Source organism: Seriola lalandi, unplaced genomic scaffold (assembly GCF_002814215.2).
Source record: "Seriola lalandi dorsalis isolate HSWRI2012SDOR001 ecotype SW California unplaced genomic scaffold, Sedor1 jcf7180002054293, whole genome shotgun sequence".
Lineage (NCBI taxonomy): Eukaryota > Metazoa > Chordata > Actinopteri > Carangiformes > Carangidae > Seriola > Seriola lalandi.
The window spans coordinates 272,341-289,352 of record NW_019524846.1 but is presented as its reverse complement, the minus strand read 5'-3'; the positions used below and the strand labels follow the sequence as shown (position 1 = coordinate 289,352).

General features: G+C 41.0%; 1 protein-coding gene across 2 annotated transcripts in view; it reads left to right on the top strand.

Annotated features, from left to right (window-relative positions):
- dennd1b (DENN/MADD domain containing 1B) overlaps positions 1 to 17,012 on the top strand; it is a 105,475-nt gene that overhangs the window by 37,601 nt on the left and 50,862 nt on the right. Inside the window, exons 4-10 of one of the 2 annotated variants that reach the window (XM_023406029.2) lie at positions 2,157 to 2,206; positions 3,242 to 3,361; positions 8,771 to 8,840; positions 10,694 to 10,774; positions 12,090 to 12,149; positions 15,675 to 15,728; positions 16,363 to 16,473. In XM_023406029.2, the coding sequence (XP_023261797.1) occupies positions 2,157 to 2,206; positions 3,242 to 3,361; positions 8,771 to 8,840; positions 10,694 to 10,774; positions 12,090 to 12,149; positions 15,675 to 15,728; positions 16,363 to 16,473 (546 nt within the window). The remainder of the gene's footprint in view (positions 1 to 2,156; positions 2,207 to 3,241; positions 3,362 to 8,770; positions 8,841 to 10,693; positions 10,775 to 12,089; positions 12,150 to 15,674; positions 15,729 to 16,362; positions 16,474 to 17,012) is intronic. The other variant, XM_087173926.1, reaches the window with a different exon arrangement.

The window sequence follows — 17,012 nt, the reverse complement described above, 5'->3', positions numbered from 1 at the left end:
ATACCCCAGGTACTGATATGTATATATGTGTTTAGAATATATACATATATATATATATATATAGAACATGTCTGCTGTTCCTGTGACACATGATACACACATACAAACACATCACCTCCCATTGGTCCTGTATAAGATCAGAGTCTCTGCAGCCCCTCGACTGTCACTCAAACACAGATACCTGATGTGGGCGGGGCTGTGACAACTCTCAAATCTGGCAAGTCAAATGTTTTTATTTGTAGGGAAAGCGAGTGTCTGTGTATGTGCGCATGTGTGTGTCTGTTTGGGTTTGTGTGCCATATGCAGTGCGCCAGGGAGGGCTCTCTGGAACATATTGGTGTGCGTACATAGTGGTTAATAATAGTAGCAAACGCATACAGCGATGGCAGCTCTGATGTGTGTGACAGCTTTACAGCCGCACACGCCAAGACACAGTCACGCACACAAACACACACACACACACACACACATACACACACACACACACACTCACTCCCACAGCAGAGACAGAGACCTCCTCTGCCACCGAGCCCTCTGTCTTTGTTGAGTTCTCAATTTTATCACAGATCCTCATAAGTAAAAACAACCATTTCCCACCCACCTTGCTTCGCCTCCCGGCCCCTCCCATACACTCCGTATGTGTGAACATGCACACACAAACATATAGCCGAGTCAAACTCAGCCACCCACCCACACACAAACACATACAAATGTACATGCTTAACCACCCTCTCACATTGAATGCACCGAGTCCTTGAAGCATACATCATACACTCAAATGCACAAATACACATGACACTCACACACACACATGCACACAAACACACACACATACCCTCATCCCCCCTTCTGTCATAGCTCATTGCTGCTGTTGCTGGCTTGTCTGTTGCAATGGTTGTGTTGTGCTGGGGTGGCAGCAAGTTTTGAGAAGGAGGGGCACGGGGAATCAGTGACTGCTCCCCACGGCGAGGTCTTAGCAACAGTAGGCAGCAGCAGACACCCAACCTGTCGTCCAGATCAGTCTCTTGGGGGAGGCAGAGAGAGAGAGAGAGATAGACAGAGAGATAGTGGAGCAGCAGCATCACTCTCAACTCGGACGTCTCTAGTCAGAAAGAAGAGACAGACCTTGGGCTCAGTGGCCGAGCTTGGCAGGCAAACGAAAGAGGAAGAGAGAGAGAGACAGCAAGAGAGGCCAGAACATAGCAGAGAGCCACCCAGTCCCCAGGATTAGTCTGTGAGTTTGGCAGAGCCTGGCCAGGGCTGAGAGAGAGGTAGCACAAAGACAGACGGCAAAAAAGACCTGGTGGCTGGCGTCTATTCTGGGCCAGGTTAGCAGCCAGAGAGATGAGGAGACAGAGCGACAGACAGAGCGGGGACCTGGTGCTCGGTGGCTGTGTGGCGGGTCTGGAGTGGCTCACCCATATGGTGCTCCACTCTGTTCCTGCTCCCTGTCTAAATCCATATGCCGCTGGTGGATAGGTGCCCCTCTCCCCTCCCCTCCCCTCCCACCTCGCTTCAAGAGCATGCAGACCCTCACCCCCCCACCAACCCACAAGGGAGGTGTTGGGAGGTAAAGCCCTGAAGGCTTGTCCCCCACCCCCCTCCACCCCCCGTTCCTACCTCTTAACCCCTCAGAGCTGCTTAGCCCATTGTCACTACAATCTGCCACCATAGCCTTGGTGTTGTGTCTCCCCTCTCTCTCTCTCTCTCTCTCTCTCTCTCTCTCTCTCTCTCTCTCTCTCTCTCTCTCTTTCTTTCTCTCTCTTCCTTCATCTTTTCATCTCCTTTTGGCACCAGATAATCGATGAACTTATTAACTGCTAATTATTCAAGCTGTGGATCGAGGATCCCTCCCCAACCTTGAAAAAAAAAAGGGAGACTTTCCACTCTGTTCTGCCAAATGAAGTGGTTTATATTGCCCATTCATTTGGATTAAGTGCATTTAGGCTGCAGTGTTTGGGATGTGAAGACTTTGTCAGATTGCTATCAGCAGCGTTTAACATTAATCCTCATTTTGTTCAGCCAGTTGATAGCACCCACTTAGTGGAAGCCCAAGAGATCTTTTTATTGAAATACACAGTTATTGTTTTTCTTGTGATGTGTGTTTCTCTAAAACGGTGTGTGTGTGTGTCTCTCTCTCTGTTCTGGTTTCTCAGGAGGTCCTTCAGACGATACCAAAGTTCTGCTTTCCCTTTGACGTGGAAAGGTACGATTCCTCTCCTTCTCTGCTTCCGTGTTTTTTAGCACCACGGCTCACTTTCACCTCCTTCACGTAGCACACACACACACACACACACACACACACACACACATGCACATGCACATACATAAAATTATGAACACCTAGCTCTTCTCCCCCTTACAGAGACACATACATTTAAAAAGGGAAATGAGAAGATGTGGTGCGCATCACACACACTTGTGTTATGAACTTTAAAATTGAAGTCACTCTTTGATACTATATCATGACTATTTACCGACTGTCAAAGTTTAACAATGAGTGCATTTGTTATTGGAAGTGGCCTTTCTGGTCTTAAACCCTTACAAAATGTTCCTGCATAAGATTTTAGAAAATAATCACAGCTATTAGCAAAATATCCCTTAAACATAAATGCTGTGATGGTGAGGACACAAGTTAACGATAATGATGAGGTCATCCGTGACCAGCCCACTTGATATGTCATGCACAGTAGCATGTTTATGATTGCATGTGTGTGAAAGAATTCAGAATATAAGGAAGTGAGTTTCTGGCTACGTAACACAGGTCCGGTCAGGCCACCGGCTCTCTGAAAAGTACCGGGCTCTTGTTTTCAGTATGGAAAATGACATGTTAAAATTCCCATTGTAAAGACAGAGAGGGAGAGAGGGAGGGTGGAAGGGGAGGACTGTATGGTCTTTTACTGAAGCTGAGCTGCTGCCATCTAGTGGTGTAAGGATGTTCTGAGTTTCACTGGAATTTACCTTGGGGTTAGAAAAGCTTTTTACAGTTTTTCAAGCTGCCATACTGGAAATATGTGACATCAGATTTGGACCTTGACTAGAGATTTAGGTCATGGTGAGACTGGACTGTTAAAAAGGGTTCTTTTCTGATGTAGTATGCCTGAACTGTGTTCTTCAAATATTTTAAATTTACAAGATTTCATAGATTTACTTCATCCTACTGTATTCTGTTGATTGGAAAGCCTTTATGTGGTTTGATCATTTGTGAGTGTGTGTGTGTGTCCCTTGTGTCTGTTTCCAGGGTTTCCCAGAGTCAGGTGGGGCAGAATTTCACCTTTGTGCTGACGGACATCGACGGCAAACAGAGGTTTGGTTTCTGTCGACTCACTCAAGGCTGCCGGGTCTGCATATGTCTGCTCAGGTAGCGCGCATGCACGTGCATGCACGTGCGCACACACACACACACACACACACACACACACACACACACACACACACACACACACACACACTCTTAGTCTTGTTTTACTTGTTTTTTGTGTGAAATTAATAAGATACATACATTTCTTTTGTATTCTTCATTCAAAACCATTTTGTCCTAGCGCAATGAGTCTCATTGCCGTCTTTAACACATCATACACTTTATATTTTCAAGAGGAATGAACATATTCGATGTCCATAAATTAAATAAATGTCAAAATAAAGGCATTTGGCTGTCCTAAAAGCTATTAAGTATAAATCCAAACATTTAAAGTCAGCCTGTCTCATTTTACTTCTGGAATCAGAATCAAGAGAATATCTGAAACAAGCCTTGTTCAAACACCAATGTCTTTATTTACTCATTCAAATAACCAAGACTTGGTCTGTCCTGCCCTTTTGCAAATTATCTATGAATCACTGTCAGAACAAGGTTTTTTAAATATCTGCATTTATTTCTCAAGTGTGATGAAAAAAATTAATTTACCAGATCCTAGAAGTGAAAACAGATTTTTGAGACAACATTTTCATTCATTCTCACACTTCACACTGAGCTGCACTATGCCAGAATAACAAATTTATATTCTCATCTGCCCACACAAATATGTTAGTGATGTGCCTATAATTATCCAAAAGTTTAGCAGTTTTTGATATTTCATAGGTGGATTTCTCATATCACAGGGTACATAAATGAGGACAGCAAACACAGGAAAACTGTGTTTTCTTCACACAATTACTCTTCAACAAAGGCTATTATCATTTAATTCCCATGTAATTGCATGTTGACACAATGTTTTTACAGATGTAATTACCTTACCATTACAAAGAAGGAGCACTCCAGTGCTAATCTCAGTTGACAGGCTTATGCACTTTAGACCCAACTGAGGAAAATGTACAAAATAAATCCATTTTTAATGACTGTATTAAGCAGTTTAACAAACAACAAACTGGAAAAGGAGCACAAAGCCTTTTCTTCATCTCGGTGTAAAGCAGCACTCCTATAAGTGTTGCTCTCGCATCTGTATGTATGTATGTATGTGTGTGTGTGTGTGTGTGTGCGTGTGTGTGTGTGTGTGTGTGTTTGGGTGCGCGCCTTGGGTGTGTGTGGCTGTTGATGGACAGTCGTGGGTTTGTCGCTGCCCTGATGAGCTGCTGTGAAGAACAGTGTCCCTCCTCCCCACACCACCCACCCTTCCCGGCCAGCTTCCATGGCCTTTGTGTTTCTTTTCTCTCTCTCTTTCTCCCTCTTTCTTCTCTTTCTCTCTCTCTCTCTCTCTCTCTCTCTCTTTTCTCCTCGTTATTCGGCTACTGCCACGGTGCGACAGCAAAGACGCTTGGCCCATAATTATGCATGAAGCTTCGCTGCCAATTAGCAGAGGCTCCCCTGTCCCTCTCGCTGAGTTAGACATGCTAATTCATTTGACATATGATGTATAAAATTCATTATGCATTCTGAGTAGTTTGCATGGCTTACTTCATTTATAATAAAATAACATATAGAAAGTTTTTTTTTTTTTTTTTTTTTTAAATTGTTTGTGTGCTCCCCAGTTGCGTTTTCGTTCTTTTCTTTTTATTTATTTTTACCCTGATCTTTATCCTTTTCCTATCTTAAATAGCCCCACTGTGGAGGGAATAGTTAAGTGAACATTTTAGATATCTCGTTGAAAAAATGTGAGAAATGTGTAAATCAAGTGTGTTCAAAGGTGTTGGTCAAAAGTTAATTTTTATTGTTTATAATTATTTAAGCTGCTTCTATTCCAACATATTAGTTATGTTAGCTAATATTAAAGAAATTAAAACAGATTGCCTCTGTTAAAAAACGTGTAACCATAGAGGAACTGCAAAAATACAGATTATGTTAGTTGTTTATCTTAAAGAATTATCAGTTCAAATTTATCTGGTTCAAATCTTAAGCACGAAGGACCAGGCCCACTAGTTTATATTAATTTTATCTCTCATTTCCCATGGATATAAAATAAAGGTAATTAAAACAGTTTGCGTCTGTGTGATTGTTGAAGTGCTGGGACCATAAAATTGTCACCTCTGCTTACGGGAGGAAGTGCCTTAATGAGTAGGACAGTTTTATGTGTACAGCCCTTTATAGTCTCATTGCTAAAGCCATGGCCAAAAGGGCCAGGAAAAATGTCCAAGAAAAAAAAAACACACACACTCACACTCACACACAGACACACAAAAACAGAGAATTATAACTTGCACTATTTTATACCGTTATTCTCCTGTCTTCTCTTTGTCTTTCACACTTTGAAGGATTTTCTGTTGAACATGTGAGTAATTCAGAGATGAAAAATATGGATTTCCTCAGTTTTATTTAAAGGCTGAGGCTTTAGGATGCATTTTAGGGACTGCATAGCTCTGGTTAGTGGTCACTTATTGGGTTGCTGGAGGACACTTCCTTTCCTGTACTTAACCCTTGACCTGAGAAAGTAAAGGTGTAATGAAATCTTTCTCTGAGCCGTCTACAAAGTGTAAGATGACTTACGGTTACAGGTGCCTGTGCATTAAAGGAAATTTAAGACTCATCTAAGGAGCAGGAATACATGTCATGCTTAACACATAACCGGTACTTTATGGTGGCAAAAAGGGCTGAAAGTAGTGCTCCAGTATTTAGGTTTCATCAAACAACTAAGTACCGAGGTCTATAAGCATGAGGTGTTTCCACAATTTTCAGAGATTTTATGGATAGTTTGTGTTATTTCACTCTAGATTTTGACTGTGGATGTATACAACGCTTGTGAAAGCAAATTTTGAAAGATTTAAGCCACTTTGGTGTTTGTTTGCACTCCTATTCAGAACAGCTTAATTAGAAGTTCCAAAGGCACTTCCATGGCCCTGTCTTCTGTTAGATATTTCCGTGCCGTTAGGTGGTCTGAATCGAGGATGGAGAGAGCACGACGGGCTGTGAGTGGGCCGCAGATTAACTGGTTCATTCTTTGAGTACATGGCACTTTGAGAAGACGTGTGTTTAAAATGGCAGGAGAGATTGCGGGGCCCCCACGCACTGAGCACTCCAGTGATGGATGCTTCTCTCTATCGGAGGATTTGCGAAGCACAAACAGATCTGAGCAATGAACTGTGACGAGTAGGAGTATCTCTCTATGCTTTCCAAACTTTAACTTTGCATCAACAGAGAGAGCGGGGGGGGGGCAAAACATGCATCTTTAAGTTTTATTAATTCTATTGCATTTGAATAAAGCATATAAATCCACTATATATTGTGGGAAGATGTTAAAGGAATATTGATATTCGGGGTTGGCTGCCTCCACCAGTGATCATGCATTTTCCTCTAAAACAAAGGATTTACAGCACCTTGGTGTAGGAGTGCAATGACTGTGAGAACTGTGAGGCCTGACGGCTGCTCTGACAGCCAGAGTCCTATTTACATCCCCTTCAACTGTGAAAAATGAAGGATTAATGTCCAGAAGCCTGGCTTTTTAAATACAAGTCAAACAGGAGGCAGATAATACAAAGGCTTTGTTCTCCCCCTTAGTCATTATATCAGCCTGAACTTTTTCTGTATTGGTTAAATGTAAAATGACCCCATATGCAGATATTCGTCTTGTATGTCGTTTGATGTGGCAGAAATAGGTCTTCAGGTTGATATCCGGTCAGCTTGTGAATTAACATACGCATGTTTGATTTAGCTTCTCCTGCGAGTGTGACCTGATTGTGGTAAATCTTCATGCAGACGTCAAAATATTGGCATGTTAAGAGGCTGATTGTTTCAGACTAATGGTCACTCAGCCTCTCTGATTGGTGCGCTTGGCTGCACTTCTCCGGGAACCCGGCCTGTCATTGGCCCCTTGCGGATTTAGCGATATGAAAATTTGCATTAGGTTCACTTTATTGTTTTCTTGTTGTCTGTTAATTCCAGTCTACAGAGCAGCCAGTGACCCATGCCCTGGATACTCCTCAGTCTCCTGCTAACTGCCTGAGCAGGACTTCTCTGGCTTATAAACTCACACACTCAAAACTCGTACAAATTTATTATTATATAACCATGGAAATGCAGATTTTAGCTGCTTGTCAGATTTTTTAATTTTAATGAAATTTAATAACTTGTATTTAAGACTGTGTTCACTTACTGACATCAACAAATATTCACCAGATTCAGTGAGCAAGTCCACATTTGATTGACTGGCTCATTTGGCCACTAATTTATTTTTCAACCCTTGCATCTCGGCAAGTTAATGAAACATTAATGGGAGTTTCTGTTTATTTCATCGCAATGCTAAGAAGTCCTTATCCAGAATCATTATTCATGCAATGTTCAAACCTGCATGTTTAAACCCCAAACTAAATAAAAATTCAATACCTTGATAGGACACCATGTTTTTATTATTTGATTACATAACATTAAATGAACTGAGCCCTCACAGCTTTTATGCCAAAAGAAAATGTTGGCCATCTTCCACCAAGAAAGCAAGTCGACTTGGCCAAGAATATGTCAACTTTGTAAAGAAAGCCATGCTGCAGATGCTTTTAGCTTATGGTGGGTGTACTTAGTGATTAGCTTTAGCACAAACACTGCAGTATAAATTATTTTGAGCTTGTTAATGAATTTATTTATTTTACATTAATTACATAAGGTAAAGATTTTTTTTTAATATGTGAAGGGCATGAAAAAAAGCAGAGAGAGGGGCAGGAGGAGGAAGAGGAGGTGGAGAAAAGGGGGGGAGGCAGGAGGCATCTTGGGCTGCATTTTTGTTAAGCCTGTGCATCTGGGAGCAGCATGCTTGTAAACCATAGCATCCCTCCGCATCACATGAAAGCTATGGTGTTTTTTTTATCGGTAAAGAATCTAAAATCTATTGTGTTTTTTTTTTTTTTTTCTTCTATCCTCCCTTCCTATTGGCTGAAAGAGCAGACATGACAGGAATTCATAGCATGCAGAGAGCCCTGGTTACGAAGAATGTCAAAATAAGGACTAGATAGCGTTTACCTTTTTTTTTTTGAATGACTTTGGAGTGTGCTTTGGAGCAGCTGTCTCTGGGAACAAAATACATTTTTCAATGTCCTGTATACATTTGATGTTTGAAGCATTAGGTCACTGACATTAGCCAGTACATACATCCAGTCAGACTTTTTGCGCTGTCCAGCAGATAGTGAAATTATTTATACACACTGTGACAAAGCTCGGATAATGACACACAAAAAGTTTTCAAGGGACTGAATCCCTCTGCGCGTGTTGCACTTTTACATCCAGCAGGAATGGACACTATACTGATATATACATTACACACTAATCTGCTTTGATTTGTTTATTGTATATGATGAAATAATTTTTGCTTGTACGGAGTTCTAATATATACCTTTGTTTCTCTGTCTCTTCCAGTTATCTACCGTGGTTTGAAATCTACTACAAGCTGCTAAACACGCTGGCAGACTACCTAACGAAACAACAGGTACTGATCTTTTTTGGACACTCACTCCTTATGTATCATTGACCATTTTATGTACATTAAGTGCTTTACCAGTACATAATATGACAATAAGACATGGTAGCATGATTTGACTGAGAGACAATCGTACAGTTTTGTGTATTTGAAACGGTACTGTGGTAAGATATTTTCCTCCATTCTGTTCTTTCTCTGCATGCTGCGTGTTGTCTTTTGTGTGCAAGTTTTGTTCGCCGTCTTGGGCTTGACTTGGCTTCTGTTGTTAGCAGCAACAATGTTGACATTTCACAGACCAAACACTGATCTGACACTGGAAGTTATTCCTGATGATTTACTGGAAAACAAATCGTTAAGAAAAAAAAACCACACACACACACACACACACACACACACACACACACACCCACACACACACACACACACGCTTGCATTTCACAAAAGTCTTTTCCCCTGACTATTCACTGCATTGTACTAGCAAAGGGAGGAGAAATGTAAAATATGCAACAAACTGGGGAGATGTGCAGCGTCTAGCACAGAGGGTGTAGGTGATGTTCCCATGTTTAGACTGAAGAGAGAGGAAGAAGGAGGGAGGAAGACAGAGCAAGGGGAGAGAGAGCAGAGAGCTTTGGGACCACTTTCAATTGTCATGTAGTCACTGCTTCCCTCAGAGACCCTCAGAGAGCAGTGATCAGGACTAAGAGTCTCGCTAAAGTAGACAATCGCATAAACATACACGCACTTCTGTGACTGAAAGGAATTCAGCAGGATAATCGAATATATAGAGAGAGACGAGCAGAATAGGACAGTTTGTGTGTGAGGAAAGAGTGAGGGAAAGAAAGACAGAAAGATTGCTGGAAATCCTGGGTGACTGAAGTGTTAGTGTGCATGATTTGGTTTCTATTTACCCCGCTGTCCGTTCCAGTCGAGAGGGAGATGTTGACAGACGAGGGAAGACAGAAGAGCGATGAGGGTTTAAGGCGAAGGGTAAATGAACTGTTTCCCCAGGCCGTGTTGCTGACCATGCGTGTGAGCATTGAGCCTCTCATGACAGGAGGCTGTTCGATTGCACACACCCTAACACCCCTTCCTCCCACCCTTCTTCTTCTCTTTACTGTATATTGCCGCCCATTCCTCTTGAGTTTCCTTTTCTCTTTGGCTCACACATGCCACACACACACACACACACACACACACACACACACACACACACACACACACACACACACACACATAAACAGACTCACACAACATGCACATTTCCTCAAACAAGCAACAGTTCATTGCCAAGACCAAAACAAAGTTCTATGAGAGGGCAACAGAAAAAGAAGCTAAAACAAACAGTGCCCAACCTCTGTGTTCACAGTAGTTTAGTTTAGTTTAAATACAAGTTGCAAAGTTTTGTCCCCCTCAGTTTTCCAGCTGGTGGCTCGAGAGTGTAAATAACAGTCTTGTCGTGGAGCTCATAAATGCTGGAGGAATAATCTCGGGGCCTGTTCTGTGGTCAAGCAAGCTCTGTGACGGCTTCTTAAAGCCCCTGTCTTTAGAGCATAGACCCCTGCTTAATTACTGACAGCCCGCTCTCGGCCGTAAATCAACGCTGCTGGATAATAAGCGTCTGCAGCCCTACGCTCAGTCGTCTTTTAACCTCAGCATTGCTCGTTAAACATATGTCAGTCGGATGTTTTGGAGCCCTTCAGGCCTCGCTGCAGGATTGCCCTCTGGTCTGCAGCAGTGCCTGTCCCAACACTGTTGCTAAGATTGACACATAACTCGTGACATCAACAGCATAAGTAAATAAAATTCATGTGTCCTATGTTTTTATGTTTTTCTTTCTTTTGTTATTTGTTTCTCTCCCGCAGGAAAATGACTTGAATGACATGCTGAATTCTCTCTATGATCTGCCTGTGCCAAAGCCCTTCACGCCAGTCAACCTGAGTGTGGTAGGTATAGATCTTATATCCCCCCTTATCAGAGGCAAGATGACTGAGGGTAGACAGAGAAAGAGGGAGAGAGGGCCAGGTTACTCTAGGAGTGTCTTGCATCAGGAAGGAGACTGTAGAGAAGAGGAGATGATGGCTGAAGTAGTTAAAAGTAGAGCGAAAGATACTAAAGACAAAAGGTGGAATAGAAAAAATGTAGAGACAAAGATTGAAGACTAATGAGAACTAAAATGAAATTGACACAAAGAAGAGAGGAGGAGACAAAGATGGCATGAAAACAGACAAAAAGAAAATAGGGCAGACAGGCAGAAACAGGGAGAGATCAACAAAGGAAAGAGGTTGAGATGGAGGAGATAAATGAGGGAGCAGCAGAGCAGACAGAAAGTGGCGAGCAGGAAGAGGTTAAGATACACTAGGTATGAACAGAGAGACACAGAGGGGCCCACCACTGACACTCTGTTTGGAAACAAGAAGTGGCACTAACAGGTTTTTGTGTGATAAGCTCGAGCTGGACATGTTTAAACTTGAAGGCTCCTTTCACAACTCATCATGTCTCCTGCTTATCAAGCACTGAAATGGCTTAATGATCCCAGGTCCCTCAAAGTCGGCCTGTGTTTGCATAAACTCTGACACAATCTCTCCTTGTGCGTTTCCAGCTCGTACATAAAACACTCACTCTTTAACAGTTTTGGCTACCATAAACCTGTCCTATATAAGTAGAATTTAATGGTTTTCAATGGGACTGGTACACTCTCAGTATTTTGTTCACTAATATCTTGACTTGCGAAGACTTACACTGTAATGGGATCAAAAGAGTTTCAGTGTTAGCCTCTGTCCTTGAAAACCATGGCTCCTTTTTTTGAACCAATTAAAGAAGCAACTCTGGGTCTTTTCTGCGGCATAGGTCTCAGAAGGATACACATCTAATTACACAGATGAATATACAACGTAACACGACTAATATGAGGTAATCGATATATCTCTATGAAGGTTAACAAGGTCAATTAAGATTCCTTGTGATTTATCTTTTCTTTGTGTCAGTTTTTTTTTTTTTTTTTTTTATCAGCTCTCCATGCGAACTAAACCTTTTCATCTGAATCTCCGAGCTTCATTGGAAAAGAAGCCCCGGAGAACAGAGGTGATAGCTTCATCTCTTTTCTGTAGAAGCCACTAGTTTGATATTTAATTGATGAAGCAGAATTATTCCCTAAAAGAGTGGTTTTTGTTTTATCATGGCAGCCAAGAAGAAGGATCATTGTCCCCTTTCATGTGTGAACCCTGTTTTGCTCTCTCTCTCCCTATATTATTGTGCAAGAATGAGCAGTTGTATATTGCCACTGGGCAAGTACTGCGAGATCGGCAAAGCAAGGAGCCGGTGAGTGGAGGGGAATGAGTGAACAGCAGAGTTGGGAGGAGGGAAGGAGGCTGCTGTGAAATATGAAACTGCTGCTGTACTAATCGCATGGGAGCCACGGCTTTCCAATTTGGCCAAATAAGCTGCGCTATCTTTTTAAATATAACAAAAACAAACTATCCTGGGCCTTGGTGTATGTTTCTTCTCCTCTGGAAAACAATCAAACTTTGTAAATGATTAATGCCATTCCACTCTGCTATATTCTCTCTCTGAATATCAAAAGTTTTTTTTCCCCTCTCTTTATGTTTAAAGCAAACGCAATTGTGCTCAAAAAATCTCCTTGATGCCTTTCCAGTTAACCCACTTTCAGTGTTTTTATATAAACATGTGATTGAAAGAACAAGAAAAAAGCAGATAAGCAAGCAAACAGCCAATGAAAGCCTGGGTTGAGTTAAGGAGCATGGCTTGTGATTATCACAATGCCACAAATTTGTCGACCAACAGGGAAGGAAACATTATTTAGCAGACAGAAGGAAAAGAAAGACGGAGGTACAGAGAGATTTATACTGTACGGTATACTTTAATGTACGTGTGGCAGTTACAGGGGGTATCCTTAGCCTCAAATGTATTTCCCAAAGTCCCTGATCTTTTACAATAATTTATTTGTTTGGCTTATTTACTTTTAATTATCCTGTTCCTGGTTTTCTTTTCAGTGGGTTTACGAATAGGTTTACGAAACATAACTTTGAAACAAAGATTTTTAACAACGCTTGCTGTCCACACAATTTGATTAAAAAAAATGAAGCCAATACAGTCTCAATTATTCAGTATTTTTGTACTAAAAAATCCATACAGCTAATCCCTGAGGTTCATTAGCTGTCTAGCCTTGTAGTATATCATGTAGTTATACGTGTGTAATAAATGTTCCGATTATTTGTGCAGTAGCAGAAGTTACTTGCAATGCTAACTAGCCTACCGCTGCTTCTCAGCTACAGTATATACACAAACCAAGTAATATACCCTAAAAAGAAAATTCTGTGGCAAAGCAATTCAAAATTTACCCAAGACACAGTAATTGAAATCAGAATAAATCATCAGAATAAACAAAATAAAAACATTAAATACTTCTTCATTTCCCAGCTCACATTACTTTAGGGCAGAAAAACCTGGTGGTTTTGCTTCCATCTTGCTTACGGGCAAAAAGCTTCTTGTAAATAAAACAATTGCTTGGCTGATGGTGGAAATTTTAGATCTGCCAAGAATTCATATTTTTAACATAACATCAACTAGTATATTAAACATGTATATTTAGCATGTTGCTGCTGGAAACAGGGTGGAAGAGACCTTATTCTACCAAAATTCTTACATTGCATGCATGTTCAGGACTGAATTTAGAGTAGGACTTCGACTTCTTTAACTGCCATGTCAAAAATAATAGTGTATTTTTTATTTTTGTAGATAGATTTTCACATTTGTATAAAATATGCATAAAATATGGCTGTAATAAGTCAAACATTTCCACAAATTCACTTACCATAAAGGAATGGCGCATGGGAGTTGACAAATCGTACATTTGTGAACGTATAACTTTTGCCCAGGAAAATAAAATCAAAAGGCAAAGCCTTGGATGTTGGTTCCAGTTTAGTGTTTGTTTGTGCCACATGTTTATCTCCTCTAAGCTTCATTCGACTACAACAATGACCCTCATTTGGGAATATAATAGTTGTTTACTCATGTTAATTTTTTTTCAGTTTTCACACTTAATACATGTGCACTTAGGGGGTAAAATATTTTAGTTTGTTTTACATTAAACTTAATATTCCAAAGTCAACAACAGACAAAAAGTGCTTGGTTATGTTGTTGTTTCTTTTTAATTATTACATTTAGTGATTTATTTGCTCAAAGACTGTCACTTAAGACTAATTAGCATAAGTATTTTTACTAGTGGAAATGGAATTTTTAGCAATTGGTAGAAATTTCAAACTGTTGAATGAATATATGATTTAGGGAAATTTCAGTGTCAGGCATCAGAACAATACTGGTCAGATCAGCAGCACTTTATGTAGTAATACGAGCTTATGTTTAACTTTGACTCAGTCAGCTGAATAATGCCATGGCTTAGGGTTAACCCAGCACTGTTTCAAATGGCACTGAATAAAATCCAACTTTTTGAACTTGTATCATGTCGCATTAAAACAAATTGTTGCGACTTTGCTTTGGACATTAAGCTGATATTTTTCCATTGTCATGGATTTAAATTTCCATTTATCTTCTTTCTGACTGATGGGCGGGGTTTTCTGTCCTCTCTTGTGTTCTTGTGTCTCTTAAATCAGAGACATCTTTCCCTCTCGGTGGTGATACTTTCCGTGGGGTTGCTGGTTTGCAATGGGTTTCCATGTTTGCACACTCTTGATCATGTTGTTTGTGATATAATGTGTAACTGTCACTTTGTCTTATATTGATTGAAATTAATTGGCCGCCATTTGAATTATATTTTTGAATAGATGTTTTTCAATTTAATGTATGTTGACTAAGGTGCCACAGAGGTGCATTCATGTGCAGTTATACAAATTAGAAGAAGTGTTTAATTATCAGCCTTAGGTCATGAACACAATGGCTTATTACAACCAGCTCTCAGGTGTTGGATACCATTCTTCCTCCCACAGGGGCCACAAATTAAATAAATTTTTTTAACATTTGAGCAAACACTATGTGCGAGACTGACATTATTAGTACAAAAATTCTCAAAACAAGTCAGTAGTAGTCACAAGTGTAGACCCTGTACAGATGAATAAATTGTAATATTTTACTTTAAATACTGTGTTTGCAGTGTGAGAGAATCTACTGTACACACTACAGTTGATTTAAGTGAAGACCTGCAACAGATGGTCGAGTGAAGGCCCAGAAAAACACAGGTGTACTAAGGATACAGGAGCGTGTGCGTGTGCGTGTGCGTGTGTGCGTGTGTGTGTGTGTGTGCGTGTGTGTGTGCGTGTGTGTGTGCGTGTGTGTGTGTGTGTGTGAGAGAGACAGACACGATGGTGTGTTTCAGTTGGTGGTTTGTCTACCTGTCTCCAAACAGCACCTCTCTCAGGCCCCTTTGATCTGAACACTGAACCTGCCCTGCTCTCCCAAAGTGAGACAGGCAGCCCTGTGATCCTCTAAACAACCTGTGAGTGTGTGTCTGTGTGGATGCACACGTGCGCACACGTGCACGTATACTTTTGTCTGTCTTGGTGCTCCACAAGCCTTTTTAATGCTTAAATAAAGACTCCAGTTTTCCACCGGAGACATCACCCCAGTCTGTGTCTATGGGGAGCTGAGCTGCTATTGAGCTTTCTCTGTTCTGTAGGCCTGATAAAAGCATTGCCACAGTTCAGACACCAGCTCAGCAATTCATATAGACAGAGCTGAAGATGAGCCATAAATCATAGAACAAAGTGAACGGCCTTTTTCCCCCCTCTTCCCCTCATTCTCTTCTGTGTGAGTGGTATGCTTCACTTGTGACCTTCCCTCTTCTTTCTCCCGCATGTTTGTGTTTCGCAGCACTCCTACTTCATCGCCCCGGATATCAATGGACTGCCAACTATCCCTGAGAGTGTAAGTATTCATGGAAAAAGAAAAGAAAAGAGACCGAAGGAGACAAAGAGAGATCCCTCTCCTCTAGAAATCTCTGCCTCTAATCGTTTTTAATCAGATACACTTGTCACCTTTTGAAATTATTGCATCATCCTCTTGTTTCAGTTTTATCTCCTGTGGTGCTTGTACTTTTAATGTCGAAGTTCAGTGATCACCATGGGTATTAGAGGATTCAAACTGAACACATGTTCTTTGTTGAGTATTTAAATCGTAGCTCATATCATCCCAAGTCTTCCCAAATCTTGGTAGCTCATATCATCTTTAGTCTTAATGGCAAGTGACACCAGAGGAAAACAGTAATCAGTCTGGCAGTTTCAAGCAATATTGATTTATACTATATCAATTTTCTAAACATGACTATAATGTATGGATAAAAGCAGAAATGTCATTTAAATCTGTACTTTTTGTCCACTTTTTTTTATATATATATAATATGTGTCATGGTGGAAGTCCAAGTCCTTTTCCATCCAGTACTGCATGTCTCTCGTTATGGCACACTGTGGCACTCTCACCGTCTGTAGCACTGACACTTTACTGCAAGCAAAGACAGTTTATTATGTACCTGCAATATCCTTCTGTTCCTGTCTATCTCCAGAGGAACCTGACAGAGTACTTTGTGGCTGTGGACGTCAACAACATGCTCCAGCTCTACGCCAGTATGCTGCACGAACGGCGCATCATCATTACCTCAAGCAAGCTTAGCACTGTGAGTCCATTCTCTCCGCTGCAGTCAGTTATCAGCTCTGCCCTGTCAGACACAAGGGGGGGAAATAGGTTAGAAAACAGTTAAAACATCCCAACTACTTGAAGGATGAGTAATGTCAAAACATTGTTGGTGTATGTGTTGGCATAAGTTTCCTAAACATTTCATTCAAGTTTTGATGAAGCTTTCAGTCATGAAATGTTACACTTTGTGTTTTCAGTTTGCCATGTTAGATACTGTGGGATTCTTGCACGCTACCTCTCCTGCATCCCCAAAGAATTATATCAATATGAGAAAATGTTGCTAATTTACAGTCATAGAGTCACAGTTGCGATTTTTGGCTTCATGTCAAATTCAGATATCGAAGTACTCTGCCAAAAAAGTATATAGCTCAAATGTTGGGACTGCTTCCTAGATTGAACATGATTCTCTTCATCAATATTCCAGCAGGATATCAAACCCTAAGTAGCACGATGAGAATATTTATCTGACATGGCTATGCTTCATGTACGGAGTGAGTTGAACTGATCCCCCCCCCCCAC